Raw genomic sequence first — 12,253 nt, 5'->3', positions numbered from 1 at the left:
CGTCACGCGGACGTAAAACGATGTTGTGGATTGTGCTTGGAAAATCTATGCGCAGACCCCACTTGACGAAATTGCGAGACGCTATCGCAGTAGGTGATACGATGTGATAGATCAATCGACGTTTTCGGGTGCTAGTTTCTAACGCTGACCCTCCCAAATGGTGTGATTATTGAACGTTCACCCTCGTAATCGTCACTCGGTATGCTATATGGTCTAAGACTGTGGCAGCAACTTGCCCTACCCAATCCCCATGGATAAATCATCACATATTCGAGCTCACCAGCTCCAGCATGAATCGATTATCCTTGAACTATCGTTTGGTTGAGGATGAAGCTTAGAAACATGCGGTTTCAGAAGAAGGCGCAGCTTACGTAGTGAATTCGGAAGAGAGAGCTGTGGGCTTTCAAATTTCATGCACCACGGCTGCAAGCTTGGGAGGCGGAAGAATCTGAGCTTTCACTGCAGTAAACCGTGGAAATTGAAGATTAAGGAAGCGCGTGAGATAAATAAATCAAAATAACGCGTCCTTGCACCAGAACATTAATCATGTCTCTCGACGACATCTGGGACGCGCCAGTTTCCCCCACTCACGCTATTAACTCTCAGAAGCGCCCAAGAGAGACACTATTTCTTTCTGACTCAGACAATGAGGATGACCGACCAGCACCGAAAAGACCTACTAGCTCGGCACCAAGACCAGACGTAGACGCGCTCTTCGCCGACATCGATGATGATGACGTAGGGGAAGAGGATGACCTGAGATATAAGCCCCTTGCACCTGCCCTTGACCTTGAGGCACTCCGCAAACAGGCCGAAGCAAAACACGCGCTGACACCCCATCAAATCTTGCCTAGCAGTTCTCCACCAAGAGATTTAGGTCCCGACGAAGACGATGAGGGGGAAAAGGAAAAGGGAAAAGGAAAAGAAGGGAAAAAAGAGAGAAAGAAGGTTGTATTACTCGATGAAACAAGTTTAATTGGAGCATCCGGATTTCCACAGCTCATCCAAAATATCAAGGACTTTAAAGTTAAAGGGAAAGGTCATGAGGTGAGTTACACTGACAGCGTACTTGTGCTCTGATGCAGATATCCAGATATCTGTTTAGCATTCGGACCTTCAGCGCATTCTCCAAGTGTACCAGTTTTGGTCTCATAGATTATATCCCAAGACTCCATTCAAGGACACCGTTGAGCGCGTCGAAAAATTATGTCACTCAAAACGAATGCAGGTACGACCAAATATTGATTGCATTCGCATATCACAATCACACATCAATGAAGGTCCGACTAAGTGTATGGCGTGATGAGGCGAAAGGCCTTGTCAATGGCAAGGAACCAGGAGAAAATGGTGGCGACGATGTTATCGACCTCACCGATCCAAATCTTGAGGGTGCAGACGTGAATGACGATTCGTCCTCTTTGCATGCCCCGTCCCTTCCACCCTCATCGTCAGAGGCTGAAGATGACGACTTTGATATCGATGCTGTCGTTAGAGAAGAGGAGAAACGCCTCGCTGCGTTTAGAGCACAACGTTCGGTTTCGCCTGAACCTCCCGCGCCAAAAGCCAAATACAAAGTTTTGCCACCCGAAGTTGCAGATGGGATGGACATCGACGAAGAGGCGATGTGGAATGACCTCGAAATATTTGATGACTCGATCCCCAACCCTGCTCCACCTCTGGAGAGTAGTAAATCGAGCATCGTAGTCGATAACCAGGATGAAGAGATGTGGGATATGGTGCAGGAATTGGAGAGAGAAGAGTACACAGCATCGAAACAACTTCCTGTGTCATCTGTGTTGAGTACGCCTTCGGCAGAGAACGCTAACATATCTCTCGGGACAAATGACGAAGACTTTGATGATATATATGCGTAGTGAGCAAATGCCATATTATAATCTTGTCGTTGAACACAATAGCCGAGCTTCTTTTATCATCACGTTCATCCGTTCCTCTGACTCCAACCACTGTAGACATACTCTTTGATAGAAGGACCGCCTATCTATAAAGGCTTCGCTAGATTGACGATCAGTCCAGCTGGAATCACGTGACCTAAGTCTTGATAAACAGATCTTGGATCAATCACAGTAACGATAAACAATGTCTTCGACCAATCCAATTCCAAGCCTTGAAGCAGGTATTCAATACTGGGCCACTCAGCCCGCAAACTACGACGGCGTGCTTGGTCTGCTTCATTGTTAGCCGTTTTGCCATCGAACATCGGCTAACATCACATCCAGGTGGATTTGGAACGGGGGTGACTCTGATCTCAATCCTCACCGACGAACTTTTGTGCTGAAGTATTTGTGACAGTCACTTCCTCGTGTCGATTCTCTTGGATCACGTCGTTTCCTCCTCGACCTCCTTCCTGAATTATCCACAGTCCCATCACCGTTTCGGAGTCTCTCCGCCCCTCCATCCGAAACTAAGCGTGTGAGAGCTCTTGACGTTGGCGCAGGTGTCGGGCGCGTCACATCAGACGTTCTCCTTCATCTTGTCTCGGATGTTGTTCTGCTTGAGCCTGTAGAGTCTTTCATCAACGAAGCCCGATCACGTGGAAAAGCCAGCGAATCCGGTTTAGAAATCAACGACAGCGGGTATAGGGTTTCATGGAAGGGTATCGCGGATCGATCGAAGAGCGTCACATTCTTGCAAGGTGCCTTGCAATCTTTTGACCCGGTCGTACCAGGGACACCTCTGGATCGTGTCGGTTATCTGCCGCAAGGTGGTGATGACGAAACGGAAACGGGATTCGATGTGATATGGTGCCAATGGTGCCTCGGTCACTTGAGAGATGATGATCTTGTGCTTTTCCTTCAGAGGAGCAAGAAGGCTCTACGTGATGGGAGGAGTCTCATCGTAGTGAAGGAGAATATATGCGGCAAGCAAAATGAGCCAGTGACTGTTTTTGACGAGCAAGACTCCACCTTCACTCGGTTTGTAAGAAGTGATTCTGTATTACAAAACTTTGACTTTGCTTCATAGGTCAGATCTCGCATTCAGAAATATTTTCCGGGATGCTGGTCTCAAAATCATCGAAGAGAAAATCCAACACGGGCTTCCCAAAGGACTATACCCTGTGAAAATGTACGTACTCTGGCTGGACTGCCATATTATTACTATGCTTACTTGCTTCAGGTACGCACTACGGGAGGCATGAGACATCCTTCAGTAGTCTCTTATTGTCGTCAGCCATGCATGCACGCGTTATATGTGATTGCGTCCGTAGTGCAAGAGTATGTAACATCGAGCCAACATAAACACATTGTTCATCTGACATCATCTGAACTTCTACACCAACGTCATTGCCTACATAAACAGCTATTATCGTTGGCATTGTACGAGTTTGACGTTGTCGATATGCCAGAGAAGGCTGCGAACAGAGGTTTGACACGACGATGTCGCAGATCTATTCGTCGAACTGAATAACGCCAGTCATGCCGACAACCCCTTCATCGTTTTCGCACCACAATTCCGCTTTGTCTTTTGCCACAATAGCACCACGTATCGTTGCGGCACAATTCACAAAAATTGGATTGTGTGCGCGATAGCTAAAGGTGCGCAGTTTGGCCCTTGGTCGGTGGTAAATGAGACTCTCTAGAAGCATAAGGGCTGTCAGGGGCCCATGAACGAGTCTTTCTAGTGACAGGAGTTAGATGATATTCGTTGGGAAGTAAATCTCGAACTCACCTGGATATCCTTCGACTTTCTGCGCATAATCCTTGTCTAAGTGTATGTGATGCCCGTTGAATGTGAGAGCAGAAAAACGGAATAGCGTCGTCAGGGTCGGAGTGTACGACAACGAAAACTCAGACTTTGACAGATCGTTCACTAATCAGATATGTCCACATCAGCACCCAGATAAATCACGGGTTGTTTCGAGGACTGGCCTTGACGGGGTACGCGGCTCCCTATACTAGCTACAAGTGGTTGGTAGACATGCGCTCGTTCCTCCACTATCCCAGGTTCACTTTGTCCTTCCACAGTCACTTCAATTCTCTGTTTGACGAATATCATCGGCTTCCCGACCTCAAATCCTTTCTTCTCGACCTTGGCTACAGTAGACACTGCAGTGGCTTTCTCTCCTACTTTCAATTCTCTTTCCTTGTTCCATGTCATGGTACCACCCGCCCACATCCGGCGTGTGAATGGTTCAGGCGGACAGAAGTCAGCGTCGGTCCCATCTATGCGCAGTAATGCCTCAGGATTACGCGGGTGGAAGAAGGCAAGGTGGTGTCCATATCCGAGAGGTGTACCTTCTACAGGGGATGCAAACGGGCGATCACGCGTGCCGTCGCGAGTGGGTAGAGTGATGTAGAGATCTGAAAGGTGGCTAGAATGAAAGGCATCAGTGAGCGCAAGTGATTTCGGGGATGCTATCCAGGCATCGAGAGCCTCCAGGTTGAGAGAGGATGTTGAAAGGAACCGAAGAGCAGGTCGGGTCCACGAGCGCATGGGGATTCAGAAGTCGACTAGTAGTCAGGACATGAGTTTATCCTTTACGTGTACAATTGATGGTTTTCCTAAATAAGAAGTCTGCAGGGTTCAATCAGGGTTATCTCTGGCTATATGTTTCAGCATGACTTCGACGCAAACGTCTGGCCATAAAATTTTTATGTAACAGGCTGCTTATTCGACCGACATCAACACTATATTCAAGACATTATTGTCACATCTTTGATAGGCTTTCGTAGGTTTTCATGTTGTTTTCACGCAGGTGTACTAAGTACTTACTAGCAAGTGAAGCTTCGCTCTGATGGTGGCTCCTGGGCCCCACTAGCTGATGACGTACAGGCCCTCGCGACACCGTTCAATCGGACACACTAGTACTCAAGACAGCTATATTACAAATATCGGAGATGTTTGAATGCCCACTCAGCGGCGGCCTGGCCGCAGGAACGACAGCACATATAAATGATATAATCAACCGTTGGAGCTTATCGAACCACGGTTCTCCAGATACAAGTTGAATGTCTAACCCAAAATTCAGGATTGCTATCTGGTAAGGTGTCTTCAGCTTGTGGCCGCAGTCCAATTCATCACAATACTATTTAGCGGAGGAGGGGTAGGCGGTCTGACATTAGCTGTTGCTTTATCCCGCTACCAGGATATTGCCGTCGATGTGTATGAAGCCGCGCAGACCTTTTGTGAGATTGGGGCTGGTGTTGGTGTCTGGCCCAGGGCATTCAGGGTGCGGATCTTGGAAAGGCGATGGCATGCTAACCCCAGACAATGATCATCCAGGTCTTACGAAAATTTGGACCCGACTTCGAACAGCAACTGCTTCAACGCTGCGGTTACGAATACACAGAAGATTATGGTCAGTAGAAATCGTATACGATACATGTCCTAATCCCCTGAGAGAAGTTCAGTCCCAGCTGTTAAAAGCCGTAAAAGCAATCAAGCTGTCGGCATTGAACTGTTTGATCTGATGACGAAAGGTCAACTTTCCTCTGCATTCAAATGCATCACACTCTGAACACTGTTGGTAGAACAGGCAAACTTATGCGTTTCCATCGAGCCGACTTCCATGGCGTACTACTCTCATTTCTTCCACCGTCCTGCACAACGCACAACGCCAAGCGGCTGATATCATACACCCAGCCTTTGGAAGGCAGTCCGAGAAATTCACCAATTACGCTAACATTCGTGGATGGATCAACTGCTACGTGCGATGTTTTAATTGGTGCTGACGGGATCAAATCCGCAGTCCGGCCCTGCATGTTGCGCGAATTGGCTGAGAGCCTGGATCCCGATGAAAAGCAATCTGTGCTCTCTTGCATGAGCCCAATCTGGAGCGGTGTTGCTGCGTACAGAACACTCGTTTCCGCAGAGAAGCTGCGTGCGCGTTGTCCCGATCACCGTACCTTAAGGGAGTTTACTCAGGTAAGCTTGATTCTTGTTGCATTTCATATCATTAATTTGACGAGGCACCTTCATTCACAGTACATGGGAAAAGATGCTGTGAGACTCTCTTATCTACGGTTTGCACTGTGCTGAGGCTGATGCATTGTAGTACTTTCTTGCATACCCTATTTCTCTTGGACAATATGTCAATTTTGCGGGGTTCACGCTTGAACGCGATGTCGTTGACTTGGCGTATAAAGCTGACACAGAAATCCCTCGTCCGTCTTTCAAAGGGAAGACAAACGATGAGTGGGTTAGTGAACTCACTGCTCAGCAGTTTGTTGAGCCTTTCAAAGACTTGGAAGAGGATGCACAGCACCTTCTCGAAGTCTGTCGTTCGTATCTGAGTTACTGTTCATTACTGACGATTTCCAGTGTGTGGAGAAGGGCACGCTTTGGGCTGTACACACTGTGAAAACTTTACCGTCCACTAATTTCAGGCGAGTTGCGATCATGGGAGATGCCGCACATGCAATGACGCCGTTCCAAGGCTCTGGTGCTGGCCAGGGCATCGAGGTCAGTTATGCACGACTGCACTCCGAGAAATTTACACGTGCTGATTTGATTTGATAGGATGCTTACTTGCTCATGACTGTTCTTGGTCATAAATCCACAACCCTAGAAACGGTACCTAGGGCCCTCGCCATCTACGACAAGTTGAGAAGGCCATTCTCATCAGAAGTGGCACTGCGCTCGATGCGTGGGGGGCAACTATGCGCGTTTCAAGAGGACGTCCCTTTGCACGAGCTCGGTGATGCGATCACCAAAAATTGGGAGTGGGCATGGCTGACTGACTTAGATGATGCTTTGGAAGAAGCTGTCAGGCTTGTGGAGGACAGCTCGATCGATGTCAACTGAGAGATCTGATGTACGCTGCCACGGCAGCCCCGTGTCACGAGCTGAGAATGTAAGATGATTCTGTATATGACATGTATTCTAGCTCGTAGTTACGACTACTCGACTGTTTCCTCTAGGTCTACTTCTTTCTAGATACCACTATGTAAGTCTTGTATGGATATTGATACGTGCCCTCCTCCTTGTTAATCCAAACTCTACCATCTCCCCGCTCGAGGATATCTTTGACGTTCTCCAGCACCTTAGCCTTTTCGTCTGGAGGGAGCACGGCAATGTAGCTCTTACTCTGAGCGCGATCCGTAACAATTTGTTCGCTAGCAATAAGATGGTATGCCCATTCTGCCTCCTCCTGAGGATGGAACAAGGAGGTATACTCAGGTGTAGAGAACGTCTTCCTCCAGAGTCCGAGGCGGAATTGAGGCGTCCCTTTCTCATGAGCCTCGATGCAGTCACGGAGTTGTGCAACCCAACCTGCACCGTCTCTTCAATGCTGTCAGACAATTTGATACAAAGAAAATAAGATAAGCAAACCTGTCTTCAAGGTTCCAGATAAACACGACTGCACCGCCCTTCTTCAAGATACGGCCAAATTCAGCTGACGCTTTCCCATAATCAGGGCACCAATGGAATGCCTATATGTCCGATGGGTAAACGCCTACACCTACCTGATTCAGCCCTTACAATAGTACTTACCTGTGCAATAATGATAAGGTCTGCCCACCCGTCTTCCACACCAGTGTCATCAAATGTCCCTTTGACAATAGAACTACGACTATCATCGACAGTCTTCCTCCACACGTCACACATGCCGTCGCTAGGTTCGACAGCTCTCAGCGTACCAATGCTCGTAGCCCACTCCGAGTGAGCCAACAAGGCACGAGAGAAGATACCTGTCCCTGCTCCAATTCTGAAAGCCAATTGACAAGAACTTGAAGAAGCAAAAGTAATGCGTGTGACTCACTCGACAATATTCAAAGGTGCCGTGCTCTTGGATACCTGGTGAATGTACGAAAGACACTCAGTTGGGTACGAAGGGCGAGCCCTATGCACAGCTCATGAATTAGTGCATGTGGATCATGCGAACCGAAGTCAACTCACCGATCATACAGTTCATTCGTCCCAGTGCCGAATCCTGTCTCTGCAATAACATGTACCTTCGTGGTCATGGTACGTGTGAGCTTCAAACTTGACGTAGAAGAAGCAAAGACAAGTTGCTGAACTCGCAGAGATACGAGGCTAGTTATCATGGGTGGAGAGCCAGCGCAGAGACGTTATTTATGTGCATGGCATGCAGTCACGGCTTCGGAGACCCGCGTGTGGGACACCAAAACGATGAAATCGCCGAAACTGCCGAAGCCTTCTGTAATAGTTTGGTGGGGACTGGCTGATAGTAGCATCCATTCAATGGGTCACTATTTTAAAGTTCAACTGATCTCGGTAGAGACTATCAAGCTTCAAAACGGGCCTTCAGCGGTCCGCCAGGTTTACGTATTTTCTGGCCTCCGATGCGTTCGAGTTTCGCAACGATTCGGCTTGCGCGCCCTTGGTATCGTTTCCTGCTTTGTCGTATGTAATACTGGAACATTATATTGATACCTTCTAAGAGCTTTCTTTCATATCATTACTTATCTAGAATATTTGCAGGACCAAGGTTGATGACTTTCAAATTTCTTACCTGACCACTTGGATTGGGGACATCAGGAAGTTGGGGAGTCGGTGGTATGACTAGGCGGAGTTGATAAATCTTAGTCAGTCAGCGAAGTGTTGGTCAGACTAGATAATATACGATAATGTATTGCCAGGGAAGTGCCAGACTGATAGAGGATGATCAAGTCCATGTCAACCAGTTGAATAGTAGTCAGACTTGATAATAAATTATCACTGGTTGTCATGCGAGTGTCAGGTTGACAGAACATGATCAAGTCTTTGCCACCTAGTCAATATGCAATAATGTATTGCCAGGGAAGTGCCGGACTGATACAGGATGATCAAGTCTATGTCAAACAGTTAAATAGCAGTCAGACTTGATAATAAATTATAAACTGGTTGTCATGCGAGTGTCAGGTTGACAGAACATGATCAAGTCTTTGCCAACTAGTCAAGCAATAACTGGACCAAATATACACTGTGAGTGGTTGTCAGACCAGCGCCAAATTGACCAAGGATGGTCGATTATTTACCAGTCAGTTATTTCAAGTCAGTTTTGATAATATATTGTCAGGCATCCAGATGCGTAAGATAGACCAGCAACTCTCGCATCTACTTATAGAGGACAATCATACCCAATTCCTTCATGAATTCACGAATGATTTCACCCTCGTCATTTTCGACAATTAGTACCTGAAACCATCGTTATACCGAAGAGACAAGAAAGGAAAATTGAACCGCACCTCCTCTGGCTTCATCATTCGCTCGATGACAACAAGTCTCAAGTTACTCAAGACGTCGCTGTAGGTGTTCTTTCTCAAAGACATGCTGTTGAGCATGTTTCCGCTGCTGCTCCGAGCGATAGCGCGCAGATGGGTGGACAGGTATATGCGGATCACTCGCTTAAACGAGGGCGAGGTTCAGTTTGTTGATGTACGTCTTCTCTTTCCGCGTGGTGGTCTCGTCAGATGCCACCTTGACGGTGACTTCAACAACGAAATTACGGATTCCTACACGCGACGTTAGCTACGTCAGTTATCTCAAGGAACAACCTGCCTAATCTCTGTCCATCTGGTAGTGTTTTCCAGGGCACGAAGAACGAGCCAGGAGACTCATATTTATTGCAACAACAATAAGTGGTTAGCAGATCAGGGTTATCCTGGCACACCATTCAACGAGCGCGGGACAATATTCAAAGTGATGTGGCGTACGATAAGGTTAGGAAAGTAATTGGTGCACTCGAGGAAATTCTAAAATAATCTGAGATACCAGTACTAGTTAGCTTGAACGAGTAGGTGCGACGATATCAAGAACTGTAGAGTGCTAAAGATACTACACAACTTTGGATTGGAAACGCAGCTTCAAGTTGCGGAGACGGTAGTACGACTCAGAAAGGTTAATGTCGAGATTGTGACGACACTGGTCCAGAACTAACTTAAAATTCTTCACAATCATTCGTTGAAATTTTGCGACTACAGGTCCAAGTTGCATGTAACAATTGAGTACTAGTACATATGTGTCACTCATGGCGTCCTGACTACTGAAAACCTTCACACGGCAGGTGCACTGGTGGAGAATCGTGCTCCCCGGCTTTCATGTGACAACCTCAGTACTGATACCCTGCGCACACGGGACCAGTGAGTCAGCTGAAAAACTTGATAAAATTCACTCAACAGGTCCTGTTCCCAGCCACCGTCTCCATGACGCGTATTGATCCACCGATTCAGTGCAACAGCTGCATCACTGGTGCCCTCACGGGCCCTCCTGAGGAGAACCAACTGGTGGCATGCCTCCCTTTCCAAAATGGGAGAAGATATTTTGTGAATTTCGTGTCCAGGAAATACCCGCCTGAACCGTATCACGTACTACATAAGAGGATGAGACTCAAAACACAAAATCGGAGGCATTACGTACCATGGCGCACACTAGTGCGATAGAGTGCTCCGGAAGGCTTTCATACTGATGAGGGAATAGTTCCAGCAGGGACCGGTTGGATTTGTGCTGATGAACCACCTTCAAGATCCGATATGCCAGTAAGATTAGAATTGTCTTGCGTCGATATAGATTCTGTGGGGTGCGAGATTAGCGATATTAGACATCAATTCTGACAAGAAAATAACACTACCCCGTCCAGAGATCTGGTGAATTCTAATGAGGTTACGGTGCCGTTCCAAGCTGTTAAGCCAGTGATGCTAGTGATGTAGGGAATGATCTCATGGGGACGCTTGGTATTCAAGGCAAAACCATCCAATCGAAGTTTTTTCTTGCAGTTGACGAGAGGGTGCGAGTTGTCCTTCAAGGCCTTCTTGAATCTGTCGTACTCCGAGGATACCTATATTAGGTCTGTATCAGAACATTTGAATACAGCTAGATTCAAGACGCACTATTTTGATTGCGTCCCGACTGTATAGATTTAAATCTTTGGTCTTTTGGGTTATGCAGCATCGAAAACCTGCCGGCACAAGGTAAGCCGATCCGGGTAGACATCAATAGTATTCTTTCCTACCTGACTCCGCTGGTTGACCGGCACTGTTTGCCACGGTCAACATTTCTTCGATAGCCTGAGTGCAATACGCGGCGAATGAATCCATGTCCATGCCGCAAATGGTGAGATAATTCTTAGCCAGAGCCTTGGCATCCTGTATGCATACATGTGCAAAAGGAAAGTGAGCCGCGAGGAAGTCGCAATCATAAATGATCCCAGCCTTAAAATCGGCTGGGGTGCATAACACATAACGCTGCAAGCTTGAGGCTCCAGGCAAACTTTGACCGCTAGCAGTGACGTTGAAAAGTGGTGTCAGAAGGAATGTGGTGAACATGGAACCTGGACCATTTGACGACGGGACACCTTCGTCATCAGGAACTTGGGAAAGTAGCTCCACCCCAGAAGAGACTGGAGATGTAGTGCCACCTACGGCAGGAACTGAGGAGGTGTCGATCCAATCGTTGAATGCGGATAAGAAGTCGCTGTCTTCAAACGAAGCGCCGTCAAACGAAGGACCATCTGATCGGAAAAGGGATCCTTCTGTCTCAGCCTCTGCAACCTTCTGTCAAGATGTTAGTTTGCCTGCTACACATTAGATGATGTACGTACCTGTAATACAGGCCTTGTAACGAGGTCACGATCAGTATACATGCAGACCCTTATCCAGCCAGTCGGGATAATAAATTGAGTTAGTCCCTCTGATTGTTCACCTTGACGAAGTTCCTGCACCAGAAGAATTTAGTGGTCTTGTAGATCGTTCGGATGTAACTTACCATGTAAACAGATTCGTAAATGGCCTCTGAGCCCAACGTCTGCGCATATGATACGGGCAATACGTAGGCGACTTTTAGGAACGTGCCAGAGTCGACAGTAAATTGCTAGAATAAAATATGATCAAAGACAGGCTCGAAACATGTCAAAAACTGAAAACTCACGAAGCAACTAACCCAGTCAAGTATGACTGGACCGTGTGTAGTCGTTGCAGGATTGTATATATATCCAACACGAAATGACATTCTCGAAGGATAGCTGTGGGGTAAATTCTGAGTCAACTAAGGACAGACGACTCGGATGAGCGAGTGGGGGTTGGCCATTTTTAACACATCGCATTATTAAGAAATTTTCGCCTATATTTCTCATTTCAGTTTATCGATGGCTTATCATCAAGACCGTCTTACCTCGATGAGCCTGAGATCTTAGGTCTGTTCTACTATGATGTAAACACTGCGAGTTAGATTCTAGAACTTAGGAGTTAGAGCGTTACCTATTACTATTGAATTGCATTAAGTAAGCACTTACAACTGAGTGACGACTCCCGTTTTGGAGTACATGTTCACTGACTAATTCAACGCTGCAGCTGCC

General features: G+C 47.1%; 6 protein-coding genes across 6 annotated transcripts; 3 read left to right on the top strand and 3 right to left on the bottom strand.

Moving 5' to 3' along the window:
• Positions 1 to 523: 523 nt before the first annotated feature.
• On the top strand, positions 524 to 2,071 carry F5891DRAFT_626606 (Swi3-domain-containing protein). The gene is made up of 3 exons (XM_041372530.1): positions 524 to 1,047; positions 1,106 to 1,228; positions 1,281 to 2,071. The coding sequence occupies exons 1-3, from the start codon at positions 547 to 549 to the stop codon at positions 1,872 to 1,874; spliced, it is 1,218 nt and encodes a 405-aa protein (XP_041231366.1). The 5' UTR covers positions 524 to 546; the 3' UTR covers positions 1,875 to 2,071.
• Positions 1,987 to 3,282, top strand: F5891DRAFT_626565 (alpha-N-methyltransferase NTM1). The gene is made up of 5 exons (XM_041372529.1): positions 1,987 to 2,182; positions 2,238 to 2,254; positions 2,311 to 2,933; positions 2,983 to 3,084; positions 3,136 to 3,282. The coding sequence occupies exons 1-5, from the start codon at positions 2,098 to 2,100 to the stop codon at positions 3,155 to 3,157; spliced, it is 849 nt and encodes a 282-aa protein (XP_041231365.1). The 5' UTR covers positions 1,987 to 2,097; the 3' UTR covers positions 3,158 to 3,282.
• Positions 3,283 to 3,415: 133 nt separating this feature from the next.
• F5891DRAFT_1102034 (uncharacterized protein) lies at positions 3,416 to 4,469 on the bottom strand (the record flags this gene model as incomplete). Its single annotated transcript, XM_041363596.1, has 3 exons — positions 3,868 to 4,469; positions 3,688 to 3,811; positions 3,416 to 3,636 (listed from the first exon to the last, which is right to left on the bottom strand). Coding segments are annotated over exons 1-3 (930 nt in total), but the record flags the coding sequence as incomplete, so codon positions are not given.
• A 498-nt stretch (positions 4,470 to 4,967) lies between these two features.
• On the top strand, positions 4,968 to 6,762 carry F5891DRAFT_1182851 (FAD/NAD(P)-binding domain-containing protein; the record flags this gene model as incomplete). The annotated part of the gene is made up of 9 exons (XM_041366225.1): positions 4,968 to 4,999; positions 5,053 to 5,188; positions 5,242 to 5,317; positions 5,370 to 5,438; positions 5,495 to 5,883; positions 5,944 to 5,961; positions 6,014 to 6,232; positions 6,280 to 6,420; positions 6,478 to 6,762. The coding sequence occupies 9 exons, from the start codon at positions 4,968 to 4,970 to the stop codon at positions 6,760 to 6,762; spliced, it is 1,365 nt and encodes a 454-aa protein (XP_041231363.1).
• A 59-nt stretch (positions 6,763 to 6,821) lies between these two features.
• On the bottom strand, positions 6,822 to 8,449 carry F5891DRAFT_626436 (S-adenosyl-L-methionine-dependent methyltransferase). Its single transcript, XM_041372528.1, has 5 exons — positions 7,858 to 8,449; positions 7,721 to 7,801; positions 7,453 to 7,666; positions 7,291 to 7,391; positions 6,822 to 7,241 (listed from the first exon to the last, which is right to left on the bottom strand). The coding sequence occupies exons 1-5, from the start codon at positions 8,004 to 8,006 to the stop codon at positions 6,881 to 6,883; spliced, it is 906 nt and encodes a 301-aa protein (XP_041231362.1). The 5' UTR covers positions 8,007 to 8,449; the 3' UTR covers positions 6,822 to 6,880.
• Positions 8,450 to 9,018: 569 nt separating this feature from the next.
• Positions 9,019 to 12,222, bottom strand: F5891DRAFT_975944 (uncharacterized protein; the record flags this gene model as incomplete). The annotated part of the gene is made up of 14 exons (XM_041376574.1): positions 9,019 to 9,099; positions 9,150 to 9,234; positions 9,344 to 9,416; positions 9,575 to 9,656; positions 10,035 to 10,271; positions 10,321 to 10,473; positions 10,568 to 10,738; positions 10,791 to 10,858; positions 10,913 to 11,453; positions 11,501 to 11,614; positions 11,665 to 11,769; positions 11,827 to 11,852; positions 12,070 to 12,098; positions 12,191 to 12,222. 14 exons carry the CDS (start codon positions 12,220 to 12,222, stop codon positions 9,019 to 9,021), a joined length of 1,797 nt encoding a protein of 598 aa, XP_041231361.1.
• Between the last annotated feature and the right edge of the window lie 31 nt (positions 12,223 to 12,253).

Source organism: Suillus fuscotomentosus, assembly GCF_016647785.1.
Source record: "Suillus fuscotomentosus strain FC203 chromosome Unknown F5891scaffold_6, whole genome shotgun sequence".
NCBI classification, from domain to species: domain Eukaryota; kingdom Fungi; phylum Basidiomycota; class Agaricomycetes; order Boletales; family Suillaceae; genus Suillus; species Suillus fuscotomentosus.
This window is presented reverse-complemented; position numbering and strand designations above follow the sequence as displayed.